Raw genomic sequence first — 24,666 nt, 5'->3', positions numbered from 1 at the left:
CCTGGCGTCAAAAAGGTTGGGGACCGCTGCCCTATTGGGTAGCCTGTGTAAAGAGTGGTTTGTTATGTTCTGAATTCTTCCACAAGTGGTCATTCTTTCTACCAAAAACACTATTTAAGATTTCTCTTTAATTCTATTTTTGTGTTAGGATTTGGATTTCTTTTTTGAGAGAGAGTCTGGCTCTGTTACCCTGGCTAGAGTGCTGTGGCGTCAGCCTAGCTCACAGCAACCTCAAACTCCTGGGCTCAAGCGATCCTCCTGCCTCAGCCTCCCGAGTAGTTGGGGCTACAGGCACGCGCCACCGAGCCCGGCTAATTTTTTTCTGTTTTCAGTCGTTTGGCTAATTTCTTTCTATTTATAGTAGAGATGGGGGTCTCGCTCTTGCTCAGGCTGGTCTCAAACTCCTGAGCTCAAGGAATCCTCCCGCCTCGGCCTCCCAGAGTGCTAGGGTTACAGGCGTGAGCCACCGCACCCAGCCTAGAAGAGCTACTTTGAAATGTCTATTTACTTCTCCTGCAGCTACATTGAAGGCTTCCCAGTGGTCTTTGAAGTTTTGACCAATGAATTTCCCCAGTTCTTCAACATGTCCTAGGAAGACTGGCTTCCAGTCCCAGGCTCACCACTAACCAGCCCTAGAGTTGTCCCTCCCCATGAAAATAGAATTTTACCATCTGCTTTCACTGCTTTATGTGGCAGGAAGATAAAAAGTAATAATGGGTATTAAAATGGTTTACAGTGTATGTAAAATGCAGTGTGGCATTGAGGTAAAATTTTGTCCCCTACAGATCCCTTAACTCAGCCATATTTCCCCCTGCAGAGGCTATTTGTCACGGTGGGGATGGAAAGCATCACTTTTTACATTCAGTCCCATCCTATGAAACCACAACAAATTTAGAACTTGCGAATATAAAAGATGCCATGGTTGTGGGATTATGGTGAATAAAAAACAGCTTGCATGAAACTCAGGTCTTGGAAAAACAAATGCTTTATTTTTTTCACTGTAAAAGAGAGACATGAAGTATTAGAAATGAAAAGGGAAAGGAAAGGAAGGAAAAAAAACCACATCCATTTACTGTTCAAGAATCACCATGTTACAGTGACGCTTAATCACACGTGTACCCACTTGGGTTAATGATATTCAATTTGTCCACAGGGTGGCAGTAGCAAACCTGTAGAAGCAGGCTCAGCTGGGGTTCCTTCAGTCTGAACAAAGTGAAATAGAAAAACTAAGACTTTATCTAAATACCACGTGTAAAAGAAAGCCCTCTTACATTAAAAACATGGCATTTCAGGAAGAAGGTTTATTTGACTTAAACTGTGAAGATAATTTCCCGTTTGAGGAAAAGAAAGATGATATGTTTAGGTTAAAGTGTCAAGATCCTTTGATTGCACATTTAGTTTCCTAGGATAAATTATTCTAGTCAATGGAGCAGAAATCGGCCCTAATCAAAGGCACAGTGCAAAGTTACCCTTTTGTATATCATTCTCTTTTTTGAAGATAAGAGCTGGAATTTTCTAAACAGTGAAATCACAATTTACCACCTTAACTCAGAGGACTTATTAATGTGGTAATTTATTCACTGTTCCTTGTGAGTTCAGGCTTGAATCATCAGTTGCCACTCACAGGCGTTTCCACTTGACCTTTCCAACTGAGACGTCAAAAGTCTTGGTGGTGGGTGGGTTTGAACAAAGCTGCCAAAGCTGAAACCCTTGTGGAGCTTCTTGTTCCAGGGGCCAGGCATGGACAAGCTAATGACTAGCACACTCAGATGGGACAATAAGAAAACAAGAGGCAGTCATAAGACTTTCTGGGAAATAAAATGTCTCTTATGATTTCTTTAAATTCACATTATGTAAATGAAGTGGAGATAGACCTTATTTCTCCTTCTTATGTAAAAGACTTTAGACAAGGAAATCACATAATTCATGAGAATAGTTTTAAAACTATTTGAACTTTACAATGTTTTTCTTGGCATCCTGTCAGCTATACATAGGAATATATACTATGCTGATTCCTGATGACTTAGCAAGTCCCTCAGGCTTTGTTCCTCAGGATGTGACATTTCCTCTGCCAACTTCTCCTGCCCCCTTTCCCAACCACGGGACTGTTATTCTCCCTGACAAGTAGAGAATGACAAGATCTTTTATTAAAAAGATCAGTAGGTCTATATATAAATTTTTAAAATGTATATACCTGCCTCTGAAATTATCTTATTAAGAATGCCTTAATAATAATCCTTTCATTTTGTTGCAAAAGATGCTATTGTAATAGCATGGCTAGGAAAGAAACACAGGTAATTATCAAGATGAATCATTTAGCAGGGTGGGGAAAAATCCCTTGTGTGTAAAAATATCTAATGATTGACATGTTACCAAATTTCCATGAAATAGATTTCCATGTAATTTAGATTTGATTCCTTTTCTTCTTAGGTTGAAATAACTTTCCTGATCAGGACTGGTGTTGGGGGCATGTTTTGCCTTATGAAATGAGAAGCAGATCTGTAAGGCTGTTCAGAGGTCAGGATCCTTGTTTAAAGATGCCACTCCGGCTTCCCTTCCCACCCCATCAACTATTTCCTGTCTCCTGGGTGCATCCTCTTGGCACATTGTAAGGACCTTGGCCTTCCCCGACCACACTACCTCAAATTGTCCCACCGCCACCCTTGTCACTGCCTTCATTTCCCTTGGCATTCTTGCCATCTGACGTGGCCAGTCTCCCCAGACACCCAGAGCGTGGGCCCCAGAGGGGAGGCCCATGCGGTCCACTGCTGCACCCGCGACACCTGCACCGGGCACTGGCTCACAGCCAGCTGTTGCACAGCTGTCCAAAGGGAGCGCCCTCCTGGCCCTACTGTTTCCTGGCAGTGGGGTTCAGGGCACCTCATGGGCCAAGGCACCAATCTGAGAGGGCAGAGAATGCCCTCGGAGGGCAAGCACGTGGTCACCCCATTGTGCATTCACGCCCGGCCCTTGCTACAATTCAGTCTCCTGTATCAGATGCCCTTCAGTGGGAGGGAGTACATTGCCACCTGTCACACCAGGCACACACTAGTCACCATTTCCTGTATGGTCCAGGTCCTCACCTGCTCTAGAGACAGGCCAGTTGCTGGATTTCCAAGAACTCCGTGACTTCCAGAGGCCCGTGTTCCCAGGGAGCCCCCACGCCTCAGTCTGCCTGTGCATGCTGTCATGGGCCAGCACCTGGTAACCACTGCATGGTGTCTGGGGGAGGCCTTGGCCCCTCCAGTCCTGCCACTTTAAAACCAAGAACCCCGGCTGCTGCTTGCTGAGCCTTCAGAGTCCTCGCTTCAGACCCTGTGGGTTTTTCCTGAGACAGTAGGTGTGATGCCAAAGAGGGGAAACCAGCACTTGCTAATTTGGTTACAGTGTCTCCTGTCTCACCACTCTGCGGGAGGGCAGACTATCGTACAGTGGTCCCTCAGTATCTCTGGGGAATTGGTTCCGGGACCCCTGTGGGTACCCAAACCCTCAGATGCTCAGGTCCCTTAGATTACAGAAAGTGGGGTAGTATTTGCATGTAACCTATGCATATCCTCCCATATACTTCAAATCATCTCTGGATTACTTATAATAATCTAATACAATGTAAATAGTTGTTATACTGTATTGTTTTTAAATTTGCATTACTTTTTATTGTTGTGCTGTTACTTTTATTAGGCTTTTTCCCACTGAATATTTTTAATCCGAGGGTGGTTGAATCTGTGCATATGGAACCCGCTGACTGTGCCTGTTTTATTGTAATTACTCATCTTTCCTACCTCATTAAGCCTGGTTCTTCAAGCAGGAATACCTGGTTAAATCTGCATAACCTCTTATTATCAACTACCTTTGTTCACACACAAATGATTGCCACTTACAGCTCTCCTACCAGGCTTCTTTTGTAAAATAGATTTTATTTTCTCAAAATAGAAAGAAATGTGATATCTTGCGGGTTCTGCCGGTTCTTTGTTTTGCTGGATTGCAAGTCCCTTAGACTTAAACAAATGTTCTGTGTTCCCAGATCAGTGGTGCAGACTCTCAGCTGAGAAGGGGACATACTGTGAGTGCCACCTTTGACCCCAGGGGCTCCTGACCTGCCTCCACCAGGGACTGTGATACGCCCCTCTCCTGGCCACTGTTTTCATACCTCTTAGGGAGGCTACTGCCTAGTACTTTGGAAATATTGTCAATATGACTTTGAAGATGAAAGTTCTCCCCCCAAACCACTGCCTGTTATTACGATGGTGAAACCGGAGACGGAATGGAAAGTAGATTTTTAACACATTTAAAATTATTCGTTGCTTGTCTTTAGAGGCAAAATTCAGATTAAGAAAGCTTATCAATTATACTTTTGTTTCTACTCAAAAACTCATGACTGCTCACTCAAAGGCTCGTTGTTCTTATCTTAAAACATTGCTTACAGTGTCCCAGATGAATGGTAGCAAGTCCTGGAGTTTGGTGTTTGGATGGCACATTTATTTTCTGGGGAAAGAAGTAACAGTTTGAGATGGGGCAGGCTTGGGGTGGGAGAATGCTTCTCGTTCTGAGAAGTATTTGATTTTGCCAGGATTCTGAATGAGCATTCCTAGTCCTTATTCTGTTGCTGAAAATAGTTATGGTTTGTTTCTGGAACTTTTGACAAAAAAATAAAAGGAAATTTTCAGCCTGGGGAGTTTGGTTTTGAAATACAAACACAGGAGTTATGAGTTGAGACTTGGACAGGATGTCGTTTTCTTTTTAAAGGGCAACAACATGATTCCTTTATTTGTCTTTGTTGTCTTGACGTTTAATCCGGATTCTGGGCAGTTGGTCAGCCCCAGCACATCTCCACAGGAGGTGGCCTGGCCTCGGCACACCCCTGGTAAATCCGTGTGCCACGGGCTTCGGCTGGGAGGCCAGGCTGATTTTCAAGACGGAATTGGTCTGTTCACTCTAAAACACTTAGTAACATACAGCTTTTAGAAATAAACATTTCTAAATGACACACAGAAGTGTTGTTTACTTGTAGTCTTTTATGGTAGGGGTTACAAAGCTGAGTTTACTTTTTAGAAAATTCTAGTTTATTTTCTAGAAAATTGTATTTTATCACTGCAAAAAGGACTTTATTTCCAAACAAGTATGCTTTTGAGCAAAAGTTTCGGAGTCACAGAGATGAAGGTTGAGAGAGTGGTGATGTGCAACAATTCTCAAGTTCCAAAAAGAAAAAAAAAGCCGTGCTCTGACCGGGAGACTTCCTTTTGCCTGTGTATAACGGAGAGCAGATACTGGCATTTAGGTAGAAGTCAGCAGTTTCTTGGCACCAAATAAAGAATGTTGTGCTGAATAAAGGGACCGTTATCCATTTTGTTCACTACTAACCACAGAAATGTGGGAGAATTTTAATCCATTTGGTTTTTATGGCCAGGAAAGCTGAGCTGTATCGTGACCGTCACAGCAGCGTGTTTGTGTGTATGCAGGGCAGGCGGGAGTGTGAAATACAACACAGAATTACGTCACATAATCAGAATAATTACTATTGCTTAAAACTTGAGCGAACGGCTAGAAAAACGAGCAGTGATGTACTACAGACTTGCTGAACGCTGGGTAAGAAAATCATGGCAAACACTGAGACTGTTTGGAAATGTTCTAAAATCAGACTATTAACACAGTGAGCCATTTTAAACGTAGCTTGCTACGTGTTTGGAGAGAAACACATAGTCTTTTATTAGGCACATGAAACAAACTCTTTGAGCTGCAGTATCACTGCGGGTGAGTTTAATTGCTGGGATTAATAAATCACAGCTGTGAAAGTTAAATTCTTGGCAGGATTCTTTATTCAGCTATTTTCCCCTTGCCCCGTTACATTCCAGATTTATGGCCTGCACTATGTCTGGAGCCAGCAGTAAGCTTGCTCTTTTCCTCTGCGGCTGCTACGTGGTTGCCCTGGGAGTCCACGCCGGGGAGCCTTGCGTGGCTGAAGATCAGGAGGCCGAGTATTACGTGGCTGCCGTGTACGAGCACCAGTCTGTCCTGAGTCCAGACCCGCTAGCTCTCACCAGCCGCAAGCAGGCCTTGGAGCTCATGAACCAGAACCTCGACGCCTATGAACAGCAAGTGATGACTGCAGCCCAAAAGGCAAGACGTGCTCCTTGGTTAGGACCCGAGCTTGTGTCATAGAAGAGAGCAAATTGCTCTTTAGCCTTTGATCAGCGGTAAACCCAGGCCTCCTACAGCCCCTCTGGAGAATCAGTCCAGCTAGGTAACCTGAGTTGAATTAGTCAGTTGGCCAGAGTCTCACTGCCCAGAGAGTGGTCCGTGGGCCAGCAGCCTTAGCAGCACCTGGGAGCGTGCCAGAAATGCAGACCATTGGGCCTCACCTCAGACCTGCTGAATGAGGATCTGCATTTTGGCAGGATCCCCAGGTGATGCTTTTGCACTTCAAGTTTGGGAAGCCCTGGGCTAGACCACTGCTCGGATGTGGTTGTGCGGAGGAATCACTGGGCAAGTTGTAAACAAACCCTGGTGCCCGGGCCCCAGAAAGTCCATTGTAATTGGTCCAGATGGGGTGTGGACTGGGCATTGGGATTGTTTTTAAGACGCCCCTGGGGATTCTAATATGCAGAAAAATTTGAAAACCACTGGGCATGATGAACTCTTACGCTCTCTGAGGTATTCAAAGCTTGACTGAAATAGTGTCCACAAAACTGTCATTTGCTGCCTTCGGGTTATTTGGGGCTCATTTCTGGTCTCTGTGCCAGACTATAAACAGTGTGAGAACTTAGCCCAGACAGAACTGACCCCACACCGACAGAGGGAGGCCAGTGCCAGGCTTTGTGAAGGTTTCCTGCTTGGCCCACGTTCCCCCCACCCCCGACCAGGAAGGGTGGGGATGAAGGAGAGGGGCCCCTTGGGGCAAAGAGGGAAATGTCCATTGCCAGATATTACCTAAGAAAATGCCCTGCTGGGAAACCATAACCAAAGGGAAGCTTGAGCTTTGGCTCTGGTGGTGGGGCGACCAAGCCCATCTGCTTGAGGAAGCCCTGTTCTGCCTAACAGGAAGTGAACTTCCCTGCTCTCCGTGAGTTTGAAGGGCAGAACCAGTCCTGCCAGCAGGCCCTGCCCAAGACAGCCCTCTGCTCTGAACAGCATGGTCAGGGTGTGTGTGTGTAAAACCGATGTTGGAAGGAAGCTTAAAGACCTTGTCCAGCTTCTTCTGATGGGTGACTCTTCTCTCTTGTCCCAACCTGACACCCACTTTCCCCTTGTACACCTTCAGTGGCTCAGAACTCACTGTCCCACAGGTCCGCTTGTTGTAACCGTGGGGACTTCTGGAAAGGTCTTCCTTTCAATGAGCAGCAGTCAGCCCTCCCTGGAACTGCCCCTAGAGTTGTGTCCTCGGAGCCCTTACCACGGCATGCCATCTTCTTTGCATTTGAGAACAGCTGTCGTGGCCCCCTGGCATCTCTCCCCCAGGCGACATATCCTTAGTTCCTTTGGAGGTTTGGTTTCCAGCCCTTCTGCTAAAGACTCTCTGGGTTTTCTCTGTGCTCAGAACTGTCTGCAGCTCTCCCGATTCTGTCTGACAAGGGCAGGGTGAAGAACTCTCACCTCTCTCATGCTAGATGTTTTCCCTGGAAAACTTTTGGCAGACACATCCCACTGTGGGTTCGTACGACGCTTGCTGTCAGCTGAAGTCCTGTGCCCTTTCCTCACACGCAGGCACACGCGCTGCCATTGCCGTCCTGAACTTGTAATGTTGGTTTAGTTAACCTGAGAGCCAGACTTCACATTCTGCTGTTAAATTTCATCATTCCAGCCTGTTGGGCTATTTAGGGATCTTTACTGACATCCAAGTATCAGTTACATTCACGTCATTCACACATTTGATACACACCTCATTTAGGTCTGCGCTGAAGTCAGTGTAAAAAAATCCCAGGCCGTGCCTTCAGACCTCCTGCTGACACGGATCTGCTGAGGGCGGGCGTTCTCTTGATAGAGATGTTTGCTTGCATGGCACTGAGTCCAGCACCTGAAGTACCACCTGCCTCTTGCCTACTCTATCCTGTCCTCAAGCCCATTCTCAGACGTTTGGCAACCGCCACCCTGAAACCCAGAGACACCGACTGTAGAACTCCCCTGCTTTCCCCTTTTACTAACCTACCCCCAAAGGAAACATAGCATGATTTTGTTGAACCCATGCCAGGTGCATAGCATCATTCCTTCTCTATTTGTGGTCCAGGAGCGGGGAGGAAGCTGTTGATATGACTGGTGCGTACAGATATCTCAGCTCCCCTACATGGTTCTATGTGTTAGACGACTTCTAAGACAAGTTGATGGCAAGCTTGTGTTGAAGTTTTATATCAAACTTGCCATAAGACAGAGGCTCCTGAACAAGCCAATCGAAATGCAGCCATGTGTCGCTTAATGACAGGGCTACATTCTAAGAAAAATGTTGTTAGGTGATTTTTGTCATCGTGCAAACATCATAGTGTACCTACACAAACCTAGATGGTGTAGCCTACTATACACCTAGGCTTTTATGGTATAGCCTGTTGCTCCTAGGCTACAAACCCATACGAATACTGTAGGCAATTGTAACATAATGGGAAGTATTTGAAAAGGTACAGTAAAAATACGGTATTATAATCTTATGGGACCACTGTCACATATGTGGTCTGTTATTGACTGAAACATTGTTATGCAGCACATGACTTTTTCTCTCTTGGTAGAGGCATTCATAGGGGGAAAAAGGAGTCCCGTTTAAAGATGATTAGGCTGGTCAGTAACCTTCATTCCTCAGAAGGAGTTCTTTTAAAAATTTTTTGTAGAGACATCGTCTTGCTATGTTGCCCAGGTTGGTCTCGGAACTCCTGGCCTCAAGTGATCCTCCTGCCTCGACCTCCCAAAGTGCTGGGATTACAGGCTGAGCTACTGTGCCTGGTCAGGAGTTCTCGATCTCCTGACCCGAGGCCTGAGCTGAAGCTATTTATCAGTAATGCAGACTACTTCCTAGAAAGGATTACTGATCACATCAGACCCGAAGTTCTGCCTCAGCTCAGGTTTGGTTCCTCTCCTCATTCCTGGCATTGTGCTCAGAGAATGCAATTTAATTTTCATATTAATATGCATACATTATTTAAATGTTATTCTCCATAAAAAACCATTCAATGCTCTCGAAGTTTTGTTTTCAATAAAAGTAGATGTCTGTCCAAGTATAATTTTGAAAAAGTTAAAAACATGACTCTTATACAAACATAGAATGAATAAAGCTTTTATTTAACTCATTAATTAATGAAGGAACTAATAACATGGTAAAGTTGGTTCAAAGGAGAATTTAAGGAATGGAAAAGTGTATATCAGTCCAATGAATGTTGCAATGAATTTACTAATAGATACAAAACCGGCTAATATCCTACGGGGCAAGACAATTATAATCTTTGGGGTGATGTTTTAAATAACAAAGTCAAACAGTAAACAGTAGTACATTTTCTAGATAATTCAATAATCCTGAGCGAGCTTGTCAAACAGTACCCCAGAATAATTTGGAAAGGCACTCATTCTTCATCTTGCGTGTCCAGGTGTGTGATAACTTTTCTTTACCCAGCCATTGCTAAGTGTGCAATGAGATGACCAATCTCAGTGTGCTGAACGGAGCGTGCATTGGTATAATCTTTCTGGAAAGCTATTTGGCGACGTGTGTTCATAACTTAAAATTTTTATACCCTTTGACCTAGTAATTTCACTTTTGTAAGACTTTAAGGAAATAATCAGAGATTTATCAAAGATTTGTGTCCAACACTCATTCAGTAAGTGTTTTGAGCATGCTGTATGCAGATGGATCCACAGTTTTCTGTTTATTACAAAAAGTTGGGAACAATTCAAGTTTCAATAATTGAGGATAAATTATGGTGTCCTCTAAAATATAATGTGGCCATTACAAATATTTTTGAAAGTTCTTTATGAGAAAAGTTAAGATGCAAAACCATGTATTTTTTGTTATCTCAATTATATATACACATATATACAGAGAGAAAAATAATGAAAGTAACCAAGATACTAACAATAAATATCTTTGTTATAGGATTATGAATTGTTTATTTTTGTTTTCTAAATTTTCTACAGTGAAGCTTTTGAAGATTTTATAACCAGATAAAAAAAATTAAAAAGAGTTTGCAGCGCATTCCAGAAATAAGTGCCTCAAACTGCCTGCTATTTGAGATGATTCATGCCTTCTCTGCTGCCTTCCCCACCTTCCACACTGGGGCCCGTGCCCTAGGCTTGACATTTTCAGCCGTGGAAGTAGAGGGCAGCGGAAGAATGAGGCTCTGGTACTGAGAGCGGAGGGCTGCCCTGTTTGTATGTTGCTGTAGACGTCACAGGGAGCCCCAGGCCATCATGGCCAGGAAGCCCAGGGTGTCCCAAGGTGTGGCAAAAGGCCTTTGGGGTAGTCAGAGTCCAAAAGGGAGCTTCCTAATTCCCAGCTTGGGAATCTAGATTTCCAACGAGTCCCTGTTTCTATGCTGAGATCAACACGCTGACTCTTAGCCACTGGCCCAGTGGGTCCCAGCGGGTCCCAGCCTTGACTACACATTAGAATCACCCGGGGGACCATTAAACAAACACTGTTGCCAGGACCCCACCGCAGTCGATTGAATCTGACTTTTTAGGTGTGGGCCCCAGCATCAGTGTTTTTTCAGAAGTTCCCCAACTGACTTAAATGCACAATGAATGTTGAAACCACCAGACTGGAGTTAGCACATCTGTTAATGGGCCTGATATTCAAGGCCTCTGCTGTTGACCCGACTTCCATGGCATTCCTGACCCCTCCTAACTGTTTGCTTTGGCAAACTCCTGCGCCTTTCACCCGAGCATATTCATTCCCTCCTTCCCTGATAAGCCCCCTGCATAGTTAATGGTTATCCCTAGAGGACTTTGTCTTTGTTCCCTTGGGATTAGGTCAAGTGAGGCAGCCTCCGCAAGGCTAAGATCTCTGAGGAGAGTTGAGCCACCGTCTTTGTACCTCTGGTTCCTGGTACAGAGTAACTTCTTGACAGTTGTCAAGTGAATGAACAAAAGAATAAACGAATGAAGTGGTGCTTCCCATCATCTGATAACAGACTATACTTCGATGTTTTGATTTTCAGGGTGTACAGATCATAGTGTTTCCAGAAGATGGCATTCATGGATTCAACTTTACAAGAACATCCATTTACCCATTTTTGGACTTCATGCCGTCTCCCCAGTTGGTCAGGTGGAACCCATGCCTGGAGCCCCACCGTTTCAATGACACGGAGGTGTGTGAGGATTCCAGCTTTCTTCCTCAGTAGACTGAGGGCATGCAGAGATGAACCAAGTTGGAGGCCAAAAGCCAAAGCATGTTAACTAAGACTGAAAGGAGACCCCAGGATCCAAAACAATCAGACCCAAACCCTCCAAGTTCCATGTGCCACATATTAATTCAGTTATAGAATATCTGATATTATAAGGCATTACTCATCTATGGATCTTTTCATCTATTAACTACACAAGAAATACATGGATATATACTTAAACTAAACCAAAACAAACCAAACAGAAGTAAAAGTAGGAAAAGCCACCTTCACCATAGCCTGCCACTCATCCTACTTCCTTTTGTAGAGAAACTGCCATCAACAATTTAATGTGCATTCAATTATATCCTTTTCTATGCATTTCAAAGTAATCGACATCCTCTTTTTTAGCATACTATATGCTTATTGTTTTTTAACTCTTGCAATTATAAGCAGTGTTTTTAATGAATATCCTTGTAAACATGTCCAAGTTTTTCTATAGATAAAACTTTTAGAAATGGAATTCCTCAAAAAATTTTTAGAAATTGAATTCCTATATACATTTTAAATTATATTAAAGAGTACCAAATTTCCCCCTTAAAAAAACTTTGGTTTCACTGTATATCCCCTGTAATAGGATATGAGTACCCGTTTTCCCACCCCTTGGTCAACAAAAGATAGAATAATCTTTTGAATTTTTTTCAATCTTATGAAGGTAAAAGGATATCTCATTATTTTAATTTCCATTTCTCTGTTACTAAAAAGATTGAGCATTTTATCAAATGTTTCTTGGCCGTTTGTATTTGTCCTGTGAATCACCTGTTCATATCCTTTGCATGTTTTCAGTAGTGATTGTTTTTTATTGATTTATGATAGCTGTTTATATATAATGGACACAAGTACTTTTCTACTTAAAAAATATGAGGCCAAAGGAAGGATTTTAAAAACCCATGTAATTATGCCCTTTTTCCTCTAGGTCCTCCAGCGCCTCAGTTGTATGGCCATCAAGGGAGAGATGTTCTTGGTGGCCAATCTTGGGACGAAGCAGCCTTGTCATAGCGGTGACCCAGGGTGCCCAAACGATGGGAGATACCAGTTTAACACAAATGTTGTGTTCAGCAATAATGGAACCCTTGTTGACCGCTACCGTAAACACAACCTGTACTTCGAGGCAGCTTTTGATACCCCTCCTAAAGTGGATCACATCACCTTTGATACCCCCTTTGCTGGCAAGTTTGGCATCTTCACTTGCTTTGACATACTGTTTTTTGACCCTGCCATCAGACTCCTCAGAGACTCTGAGGTGAAGCACATCATCTATCCGACTGCCTGGATGAACCAGCTCCCGCTCTTGGCAGCTATTGAGATTCAGAAAGCTTTTGCCGTTGCCTTTGGCATCAGTGTTCTGGCAGCTAACATCCACCACCCATCCCTAGGGATGACAGGGAGTGGCATACACACCCCTCTGAAGTCCTTTTGGTACCATGACATGGAAAACCCCAGAGGTCACCTTATAATTGCCCAGGTAGCCAAAAATCCCCAGAGTCTCATTGGTACAGAGAATGCAACAGGTGAAATGGACCCATCCCATAGTAAGTTTTTAAAAATCTTGTCAGGTGAACCATACTGTGAAAAGGATGCCCAGGAAGTCCATTGTGATGAAGCCACCACATGGAACATGAATGCCTCTCCCACATTTCACTCTGAGATGATGTATGACAATTTCACCCTGGTGCCTGTCTGGGGGAAGGAGGGCCATCTTCAAGTCTGTTCAAATGGCCTCTGCTGCTCTTTGCTTTACAAGAGGCCCACCTTGTCCAAAGAGCTGTATGCCCTGGGGGTCTTCGATGGACTTCACACAGTACATGGCACTTACTATGTTCAGGTTTGTGCCTTGGTCAAGTGTGGGGGTCTTGGCTTTGACACCTGTGGCCAGGAGATCACAGAGGCCACAGGCATATTTGAGTTTCACCTGTGGGGGAACTTCAGTACATCCTATATCTTTCCTTTGTTTCTGACCTCAGGGATGACCCTGGAGATCCCCGACCAGCTGGGCTGGGAGCATGACCACTATTTCTTGAGAAAGAGTGGACTGTCCTCTGGCCTGGTGACGGCGGCTCTCTATGGGCGGTTGTATGAGAGGGACTAGGAAAAGTGTGGTCTGTGGGGTGGGCTGTGGCCATTGCGTGGACAGCCCTGCACTTCCACAGGCTGCAGCTCGCAGCACTGGGACCAGCCCTCTGCCCTGGGGACAGAAGCCCACTTCTGTGGCACCAGATCCCACTCTGCGAACCGTGGGAAGCAGTAGGGGAGACAGATTCCCTCAGTGTCTCTTCCTCTTAAACGTCAGTTATCGAGACATTCCCTGGTATTTCCTATTCACATTTGTCTTTGTCAAGCCGCATCTGCCTCTAATAAATCTCTCAGTACACAATTGGTTTTAGGAGCTAAAACAAAAATAAATGTCAGTTTATATTTTATATACCCACAAAGCAGTGGTGTGGGTTTTTTTTTTTTTCCTTCTTGTTGATCAAGTGACACCCAGGACATGCAAATATTTTACAAGCCTCAAAGATTTTCTAAGGTAAGAAGCAAACTCTCAAAGCAGAAGCTGTGCCAGAAATGGCTGCTGCGGGGACTCTACCCAGAGGAAACGGCAGTGCCAGCGGCACCAGCAATGTCAGAAACAGCTTTAAAAATAGAAAAGAAGTTTTTCTTACATCTGCCTGTCAGCAACCGGAGCGTGTAGGCAGGACTTGGCATGACTGGAAGGCGTGCGGTGCTCCGGGTGGAGGGTGGATGGGCCTGGAAAACGCTGAGGAGAGAGGGCAGCGATGGAAGGTATGAGTAATAGAATTCTTTCTGTACAGCGCGTCTCATCCAGGGATGGCAGGGACCTTAATAAGTTGAGGTGGCTGTGGGCAAGAATTGGGCAAGTCGCCCAACTGTGCAGGATGGTCCGAGGCCAGTGCAATTCAATCTGCAGTCTCCGTTTTGCAGGGAGGCACGGCGGCCATCGAGGTAAGTTGCAAGAACTGCCATGGAGGTTGGGCCACTTTGGTCACGCGCTGATTTAGTAACTCAACAGGTACACAATAGGGGCTCCCTCAATAGTAGTTCCAGATGCAAAACCGTCAGATTCGGTATGCTGGAGGCGTTTTTAGGCTACTGATTTCTTTATAATTCGTGTCCAACATTTCAAAGCCATTCACAAAAGGATTTTGACTTCATGCCTAGTAACTGTTTCAGATCGTTTTTTTAAGTGCAGAATGGATAATTAGTTTTCAGTGATTTGCCACTTAAATGTTAAGGCCATTTAGTTTTTACTCCTTTTTCAATTAGTTTTTTTTTAAAAAATGGTATATGCTTTAAAAATACAAAATTTTATAAAGCAAAAAATGAAAGTCTCTCCCCATTCCTCTGCAGTGTGGTCTTCCAGACCCTTTCTGGCTTTTAGGCAGGATTGTTGGGGCTCGGATTCCTGAGTCAGACTGACGGGGTTTGTGTTCACAGCTTTGCCGTTTACTCTTCCTGGGTAGCCCTTCTTGGGCCCCCGTCTTCTCACTTGTGGAGTGTTGAATAAGCCTTGTGGGAAAGAGGCAAAACCAGCGCCGGCCCCTCTGACTCACTGCGCCTTCTAAAAGGCCTGGGATGAGTCAGGTCTTTGGGGAATAAGCAGGAACGGCTCAGAATTCCTGAGGAAGCCTTGGGATCCTCGTGCCCTGGGAAGTCCCCCTGGAATGGGAGCGGGGCCACCCCGCCAGAAGACGGTGCCCGCCCTCCCTGCGCCAGCCGCCAGCGGGAGTGAGCTCCAGATGTGCCTGTCCCCCGCCCACCCCGCTTCCCTCGCCCAAGCCCCAGGGAGACAGGAATCATCTTGAAAATGCGTATCGCCGCCTCGTGCCAAGATGATTCACATCAGCCCGAGAAAGAGGCCGGTTCTAAATACAGACTCGGTGGACCTACTTCACCCAATAAACATGTATTAAGCACCTGCTGGGTCCACATTCTGCCCTTCTGGGCAGAGCACCACAAACTCCCCCTAGGTTACTTCATATTAACAATTTCGAAGGAGTTGTTCATGAAGTAGAAATTAGGGGAAAAGCAAATAATGGTGGTAGAACAAAGTGATTTTTACAATTAAAAGAAGTATCTGCCAGATGGCAGAACAAAGTGGAGCACAGGGGAAAATGAATAAATCATTTTCAGGGAAAAAACATGCCTATGACTAACAGTTGAGATATGCTTCTGTCAACTGTGTGAAATTGGGGCGGCAAGCAGCAATCTCGACCATAACATAAAGGCAGGAAATCGGGTGTATTTTTGGCCCAGTCAGACTCGGGGGAAGCAGCTCGGTTTGTGCGGTTTCTCGTGCAGGTGCAGCTGCGCTTGTCTGCGGTTTCTCACACGGGAAGTGAGAGCGCAGCGAGCTGTGTTCACACCGGACCTAAAAAGCCCTGTTCTTAGAGAAGCCCAAGCCGCAGCTCCTCACGACTGTCCAGTCCCAGGGCCCAACACACCTGCTCCCGAGGGGCGGCCCGTCCCCAGCCCCTGCCAGGGGAAACTCACCTGGGCCACCCTTCCCCACAGGTGGCCGTGCTCAGCCCCTGGGGCCCCTCGCCTTGGCCACAGCACACGGAACAGGAGGCGGCTCCGGCCCAAGCCCAGCCAGTCACAGGGCTGCCGGCAGCGAGGCGGTGGCGTGGCGCAGTCGTTCTGCCTGGAGGAGGGCGGTGGTGACTCAGCCACCTGATTCTCAAGGAAATTCAGAACTGGTCAAATGCAAATTACTGCCAGATGAACAAATGATTTCTCAACGAAGTGGATTTGCATATGGGAAAATAGGAACAGGGCGATAACAGTATGAAATGCTGTATTGGTCACAAAGTCCTGGAAAAGCGCCTAAAGCAGGTGCCGAAGCGACCTGAAGTTCCGTGAGCAGGACGGCTGCGGAGGCCGGGCTGCTGCTTGGCCAGAGGAAGGGCCTGGTCTCCGGCTTCGGTCTGCTTTCCCTGCCAAGCCTCCCTTCTTGTGTTAGTTGTCTATTCCCACATAATAAATTACCCCAAACTTAGCACGAATGTTGTTAACCCTCACAGTTTCTGTGGGTCGGGAGTTCGGGAGTGGTTTAGCTGGGTCGTGCTTGTTCAGGGTTTCTCATGAGATTAAGATGTCAGCCAGCGCTGGAGTTACTGGACTGGGAGAATATTACTGGTTGAACTCTGTCTCCCGCTAATCCCCCAAAAAAGATATGTTGAAGTCCTAACACCCAGTACCTCAGAATGTAACCTCATTTGGAAATAGGGTCCTTGCGGATGTGATTAAGATGTAAGTTGAGGACCCACTAGAGCAGAGTGGGCCCTTAATCCACTATGATGTGTCCTTGTAAGAAGCAGAGAGGACGAGCTACACGGGGAAAGGTGGCCTGTGATGACAGAGGCGGAGATGGCAGGGATGTATCTAGGACAAGGAACACCAAGGACGGCCTGCCAGCCAACATCAGATGCTAGAAGAGGCAAGGAAAGATCTTCCCCTACAGGTTTCAGAAGCAGTATGGCCCTGCCAACAACTTGATTTTAGATTTCTAGCCTCTGCAACCGTGAGACTATAAATTTCTGTTGTTTAAAGCCACCCAGTTTGTGGGACTTTGTTATGGCACACCTAGGAAACAAATTCAGAATGCAAAATGGCCTGTCACACGGCTGGCCAGTTGGTGCTGGCCAACAGCAGGAGGCCTCGGTTCCTCACATGGCCCTTTCCGTGGGGATGGCTGAGTGTCCTCATGATGCAGCACCTGGCTTCCCCTGGAGCAAGTGATCCAAGAGAGCCAGTCTCAGAAGACACACTGCAGCATCTTGGCAGCGTCCTATTGGGTTACACAGGTCAGCCCTGCTCCCCATGGGAAGGGACACAGGGCACAGATGCCAGGATGTGGGGATCACTGGGGACCATCTTGGAGACTGGCTCCCACTATTCTCAGTCTGAGAAACGGGAGCCATCCCTCGGCCTGAAGTTCACACCCTGCTCGGGTCCCCCTCTGCCTGACCTCTGAGCCCATGTGAGGCCATGAACCCGGGTCTCTGGTCCAGCCACGGCCAATCCCCCTGAAGCCCCCAGGGTGCTGAGCACAATCTGCCTCTGCATTCATTGCTGTCTTTGCTTGAAATGGCCTTTTCTGGTGAGAACAATTATCCACCCTTTAAGGTTACTCCCTCATCGCAGCTTGTGCATCTTCCCCACTGAACTGGCTTTCCCCACTCCAGTTCCCACGGCCCTTCCTCACTGGGCTATAATATTTATCCGAGTCCCCCCTGCCAGAACGCAGGCCACCCTGTAGTGAGTGACAGCTCTGTGCTGGGTGCACACGGATGGTCCCCTTAACCTCCGTGAGTCCCGAAGAGGGTTTGCGATGACTGTCTCGCAGATGAGGGAAACTGACACCGAGTTGCTCTCACACCAATCTGTGCTGACGCTGGGATTTGCGTCTTCTGCACAGTGACTCTGCAGACTCACCCTCTGCGAACAGAGCCGGTGTCCTATCGTCTTTGTATCTGCGGCCCCCAGCGCGGGGCTCCCTGGGCTTATATTAATAAGATCTGTGCTCTATACTTGGTGACTGCTGAAGGAATGAATGAATGATTGGGTAGTCACAAAGAGTGTTTATAACATTTAGACAGGCTGAGAAAAAAAAAATAAAACTTTCTTTCCCTTTGGAAAAATTTCCCATTTTAGTGTTCTAGTATTGAAGTAAAACAAAAATCTAAATAACAGCTGAACAATTAAAAATGAAATTAGGCCAGGTGCAGTGGCCCAGGCCTACAATCCCAGCACTTTGGGAGGCTGAGGCAGGAGGGTCACTTGAAGCCAGGAGTTTGAGACCAGCCTGAGCAACATAGCAAGACCCTGTCGGTACAAAAAATAAAAAAAATTAGCTGTGCATGGTGGCACATGCCTATAGTCTTGGGAGGCTGAGACAGGAGGCTCACTTGAGCCCAGGAGTTTGAGGTTGCAGTGAGCTATGATGACACCACTGCACTCCAGCCTGGGCGACAGAGTGAGACCCTGTCTGAAAACAAAAACAAAAACAAGAACCTAGAAGGGGAGGGAAGGAGCATGAAGTCAGGGCAGGGAAGCAGCTGTGGGTTACGTGGGCCCTGCAGGCCGTGGGAGGAATTCGAGTTACACGGGCAGTGGTCGGGGCAGTAAGCAGGGGAATACCATGTTCATTATAAAATGATTCTTCTGGCTGCTGACAGAAGGCTTTCAGAAGCCCCATCTCCTTTTAAGTCAGTCACATCTGGTGGCCAGCCATGAAGTCTCGCCAAGGGGATGTAATAAAGAGCAGTATAAGCAATTTTTAAAATTTTAGTTTAAGGAGAAAAAAGAGCCATGGTTCTTTCTAAATATCCACTTTTAAGCTTAACATTTTCCAGTACGGTCCTGCATCAGTTTTTAAAAGACTATTAGACACATCAAAACCAAGGGAGACAACCCCTCCATTTATGGACAACAGAAAGGTACGTGTTTTTAGTAAAAATACACATCTTCAAAGAATGGTTGCAATCCAAGTTTTTCAGCAATCATTAAAAGAACAAAGAAGGCTGTGGTCCCTGAATCGTAATAAGCGTTTCATCTAAACTGCAGTGTTCTGAGAGGTGAAGGATGCTGGGAATTTGACGTATGTAAGGAACATCATTAGGTAGACAGAATATAAAGAGAAAGACATGCTTATAATAAAAGGCAATATTTTGGCATTATGAATCTGAAAAAGGTGAAGAATTTCATTGTTCTGCAACTAATATAGCACAACGTGGCCCCTGAAAATTCTGTTTCAGACCTTTCCTAGGGGCAACGTATGTCGAATATGCAAAAATAGACATGTCACAAAACAGATTTGTTCTTACAAAGTAACATAACAAAAAAGTAAATAAAATAAGAAGTTAAAAAAACACACACAGATTTTAAGAGGGCTGGCTTGGGAGTCCAGAGACCAGGCCCAGCTGCCTCTTGAATTGCCGTGTGACCTGGGCACATACATACTTGCACCTCTCTAGGCCTAAGGTCTTGTATCTGTAAAAAAGGGGGCTCGACTAGATGACTTCGGCTCAAACGCACGTGGCAACTCTCATTCTTTTCTAATAGTAAATGATGCTCTTTCTAATAGTAAATAAGGAAGGAGACAGTATCCACACACGGCAGAGGAGCTATTAGGGAATACTTTGTAAAACAAATAAAGACTCAATTTGTCATATGAATCATCCCACCCCCGGGCTGGAGGCCACCCACTCCCTCCCAACTCACTCATTTGTTTAATATGTTTAGATTTTCATAATCAGTGTTGTGATCATCTATTGCTAAGGGAAGTAGTGAACTACTCAAACTTAATGGCTTAAAACAACCATTTTATTTTGCTCACGAATTTGGGAAGGGCTCAGCTCTGCAGCCTGCCTCTTTCCAGCTGGAGTGGCTGGGGCTGGAGAACCCACTTCCAAGGTAGTTTCTCCACCCATGCTCCCGGCACGTTGAACCGCTGGAAGGCTCCTCCAGGCCTCTCCATGTGGTCTTCCAGCGCGCTGCTCTCAGGATAGTCAGACTTCTAACAGGACACCTCAGGGTTCCCAGACAAGAGACAGAAAGGGGAAGCTGCCAATTTCTTAAGGCCGGGCCAGAAACAGGGACAGTGGCACTTCTGCTGTGGTCTGTCAATAAAGTTGCTACAGAGCCCCCCTAGATTCAAGGGGAGGAAACAGACTCCACTTGTCGGTGGGAGGAGTGTAAAAGAATTTGTAACTATTTAAAATCTACCTCAAAGTAGGCTGCTGTATTGCTATCACTTTTTATGTATTGAGTGCTTACTATTGCCAGGCATAATGACTCATTTAATCTTTCCAAGAACTTTGTAAGACAGGTATCTTTGTTATCTCCACTTTACAGATGAAGAAATTGAAACACAGAGAGGCTAAACAACTGGTCCAAGGCCACCCCGGTGTATGCGAACTAAGCTTTAAATGTAGGCAATTTGTGCATGGAAAATTAACGAATTAACTAGGCTATTTATTATCCTAACTTCACACATTACAGCAATGGTAAGGCACATTATCAGCACTGTGCAAGGAAGTTGCCTTTCCACATTCCAGGTAAACAACACCCTTTTCAGGTGGGGATGGTCCCAGATGCCTTTTTGCTGTGGGTCCAGATTTTGCCCGTAGTTGAGTGAGGGACAGTCAAGGGCACCTTCCGTAGGAATCTTTGTCCATCTCTCTAGGCATTAATCTTGCAAACAATATCAAAGTCACCAAGCAGTATTTTAAAAAAATTAGTATCAGAAACTCAGGATGTAATGGGTATGACAAAGAAAACAGTTGAAGGGAATAATTCATAGAGAGAATAAAAGTTACACTGGTGCTCCTGTGGACGTGTGACAGAGGGCACAACTCACAAAACCCTGTTCTGCACTGGACATGCATTTTAGCCCCTGGACCGCTATCCTGGACAGCTATTACCTGGTTAACAAGAGGAGCGTCACCTTCCAGCACCTGTCAATCAAGCGATGCAAGACTACCCCATGCAAACGATGGAGTGTTTGGGTGCCATAGCAATTGGCACCAAGGCAATCTTGCCAGGCACCCAGGCGAAGCTTTTGTACACGTAGCCCATTTTTATCTTGCTCGTGCTCCAGCAAGCATCACAGTTTTCACCAGATCTTCAGACTGAGTCAACCCACTTTAACCCAAGGTCCCGTAATACCACACAGAGGAAGGCTGCCCTGCCCAACAGTAAGGCTGCTTGATGCTTCCAGGAACAGGGCTCGGTCTTCCTAGTCAAGGTACACCTTAAATGCCACCTCACCCCTTTAGCTTTCCCTGACCCTTCTGGGAAAATCAACTGCTATCTAATCTGTATTCAATGCATTCCTCCCCTAGGATACCTTATTGGGCACTTACTGTGTGTCACTCTCTTCCTGCTGAATACTTTTGGGCATCAACTCACCTAATGCACACCAGGACCATGCAGTGCTCCCATCCACATTTCACAGAGTTGATGAGAGCTCAGAGAGGTTATGCAATCTGTGAAAAATCACTCAGGTTAGCCTGTCTGCCTCCCGAGTTTACGAATTTGGCCATGCGGCCCTGCTGCCTCCCACTGATCACAGACTATACGTATTTGTCCTCAAGTCCAGTTTTCCATCAGGTGATAAACTCTACCAGGGCCAAGGACTGGTGCTGAGCAAGGTTCCCAGCACCTGGTACATTCTCAGTAAATGCTTGAATCAAGTTTATAAAGTTTGAGGGTCTCTCCAGGGCTGTGTGAGCCCAAGAATCCTCACTCAGAGTGAGGCTGAGGTATCTCACACACCTCCTACTCCAGGAAGCATAAGTGATCTAGGGTGCCTGCTGCAGATTGAAATCCGTCGCTGGGCTGTGAGTTTCCAAGTCTACTACAGAGCTGAGAGGTACAGCCGAGGGACACAACTAGTGCAAGTTAGAACACCAGAGTTTGCTCTTATTACTGAGATTCAGCAGTTTTTCTTGAATAAATGCTCCAGAGGTTGCTGACAGCCTTTAATTTTCAGACTTCTGTGACAGCTGATTCTGACAAATTTTGCCAGTTTTATCACTGCTTTTATGAAGAAGCAATTTTCAGAGGTTCTTACTCTGCCGTTGTCGCTGACATTTGTGTCAGTGACACAAAAGCTTTTTGACTATTTACTGTGTCTTAGGTCCTATTTCTCCTAGTCACTGAACTCTGCAGGTGCAGGCGGCTGATACCCCTACACACTCATTGGCGCTCAGCCACAAGGAGAGATAAAACTCTCCTCCAGAAGCCCCATTTTCCTGAATTTTATGTTCTCTTGGATTTTTGCATTTCTTACTGTTTTGCGGTTTAAACGCCAGAACTTCCAGTAACTTTTCTCTCACGCATGCTGGGTGCTGCCACCTTTGTGGCAGAAATGAGGGCTCGAACAAGGTTATACGAGCAGCAGCAGGTGAAGCGAAAGATGATCAATATGAAACATGCACTTTGTTTCTACTAGATCTGAGCCAATATTACTCATAGTACCTGCTGTTACTCTGGGTGCCAGAAATGAACCAACTTAGCCTGTTTTTTCCTGGTTATTTTATTAGCATAAAAGCCCATGTCTAAGAGCTCAGTGCTACCCTGCCCAACCAAGTATTGTGCCATTTTTATTGCTAGCTGGAGGCGAACCCTCTTAGAAGTCATGGAGCTAGCAGGCTTTCAAAAATGTTTCGCCTTCAATAAACCCAGCCCGCCTCTCTGTTCCGATGCTTGGGCACAATTATGGCCTTTGGGTCAACCTCATTCAACAGGATCCTCAGATTTGCCCTTGTGGATGACCTCACCATCTCTATCTATTCTTTCTCCTTATTAGTTTGTTAAACATTCTTCCATTTATTCAGCAGAATCTTCGCATCTCACGTGAGAAATGCTCCTGTAATCTCAGTGCATATATGGGCAAAAAATATTTGTACCCTCAAGGACCTCCCTAAACACCAGAACTCAAACAGCTATGCAGTTACTCTCACAAATCTTTCTCTGCAAAGTAATCATCGGATATTTTTCTTGACTGTCTGCCTGACTAAAACCCAACTTTTTTTTTTTTGGAGTATGGTATTTTTTTAAAATTTCAAAATACTAAGTGGGTACAAATGTTTTTGTTACATTATACAGCCCTGCTTTAGTCAGGGCTGTAAGTGTGCCCATCACCTCAATATTGTTCATTGTACCTGTTAGGTAGGTAAAACCTAAGTTTCTTGAGGGCAGGGACTTTATATAGATCACTGTTGTGTCCCTACTATATTCAAAACAGTGCGTGCCACAGAGCATGTACTCAAGAAACGTTTGCCAAATAGCTAAATAGGTTTTAAAGATGAAAATTTAATTTTTCTTAAAGTTTACAGAAGGGTGAAGAGGCAGGAGTATTTTAAAATTAAATTACTGTTTTTTCAAATTAAGGAAATACTACTTAAGCCTGTAGTTCAAATTTAAGACAATAGATAAGAATCATAAAGGCAAGAGGAGTGAGACAGCCACAAGGAAATGAGATACAACACAAAAAGGGGAATGAAGCAGAGATGGACACTTACGCAAGTGCTAGAGAGGGAGAGATGGAGAACTGATCTAGAGTGGAGAGCTTAAATGATCAGTTTTTAACTTTGTCTTAACAAGTATCACTGGCCAAGCCTTCCTTTCTATCTTCTTTTAGATTATGATCTGCTTCGGAAGGGATGGGCACAAGAAGACATGAGAGAGGAGACTGGTGCTACGTTCTTCTGGAGGTTGAGGTAGTCAAGAGGTTGGTTTTCTACCTTTGGGAAACAGCAGATCCAAAAACTAACCCCTCAGTCCTGCAGTGCCAAGGAAGAACTTTACAACTCAAAAGTACATTTTTGCTATCCAGTTTCATAGCTGGACCACTCACAGCAGAAGGGTACCACAAAAAGAGAAAGAACAGGCATAAAGGAGAGACTACCAAGCATGCCCAAGGAAAAAAGGGAAAACAGTGACAAATTGGTTGGCTCATCATTTCGTAGTAGGGTGAACTGATGAAACGGAACCAAAACCATTCCCCACCAATTGGCAAAGAATACCGCCCCATCCCACTGAGGTAGGGCTTGGCCACGTGACTTGCTATGGTCAGTGAAGTGTTGGCACATGCGATGCACACGGAGACACAAATCACATTTGTGTTGTCAAGCTTGCCTTCTTATGATTTTGCCATCATGGTGAAAACTTCTGTACAACTTTTGTATTTTACTACAGGCCCAAGGATGAGCACAGACGGAGCAGGACAAAGCCCAACTGATAGCAGGAGGCCATGCTCAGCTGGAGTCCCAGCTTGAAGCAGAGTCACCCACACAACCCTATGTCAGCCAACCTGCAAAGGCATGAGTGAGAATGATTATTTTAAGCAACTGAGATTTGTGGCGGTTAGGCAGCAATAGCAACTGAAACATAAGTAGACGTCATTTTTCAGGATACATTTCATCATAAGGGCAAACTCTGTTACCTCCTCCTCATTGCTGTACGCTCAGAGCCTAGCATAGTTCCTGGCACACACCAAGTGTTCAATCAACATCTGTTGCAGTCAGATTTATGTTTCTTCTAAAAAAAGTGACCTAGGAGATTAAAACTAAAGGGAGCTGACTTAATTTAGTAATCAGCGTGTGTCCCAACTTCAAAATCACCGATTTCAACATGGACCAGAAAGCATATCAGCGGTGGTCACTAAGGATTAAGACTCTGAACGTAACTGCCTGGATTTGAACCTAGACTTCACGGATTACCAGCTGGGTGACCTTGGGCAAAAGTTACTTCATCTCTGTTTCCTCATGTGTTAAATGGTACCATAAATAGT

The 24,666-nt window shown here is 45.3% G+C and overlaps 1 protein-coding gene across 5 annotated transcripts in view; it reads left to right on the top strand.

Moving 5' to 3' along the window:
* The window catches only part of BTD (biotinidase), a 32,794-nt gene extending 19,014 nt beyond the window's left edge, over positions 1 to 13,780 (top strand). For all 5 annotated transcript variants that reach the window (XM_012664161.1, XM_012664144.1, XM_012664152.1 and 2 more), the window contains 3 exons: positions 5,850 to 6,114; positions 11,124 to 11,273; positions 12,265 to 13,780. In XM_012664161.1, the coding sequence (XP_012519615.1) occupies positions 5,854 to 6,114; positions 11,124 to 11,273; positions 12,265 to 13,437 (1,584 nt within the window). In that variant the 5' untranslated portion in view covers positions 5,850 to 5,853 and the 3' untranslated portion in view covers positions 13,438 to 13,780. The remainder of the gene's footprint in view (positions 1 to 5,849; positions 6,115 to 11,123; positions 11,274 to 12,264) is intronic.
* Positions 13,781 to 24,666: the final 10,886 nt, after the last annotated feature.

Source organism: Propithecus coquereli, unplaced genomic scaffold (genome assembly GCF_000956105.1).
Source record: "Propithecus coquereli isolate 6110/MARCELLA unplaced genomic scaffold, Pcoq_1.0 Scaffold12, whole genome shotgun sequence".
Lineage (NCBI taxonomy): Eukaryota > Metazoa > Chordata > Mammalia > Primates > Indriidae > Propithecus > Propithecus coquereli.
This window is presented reverse-complemented; position numbering and strand designations above follow the sequence as displayed.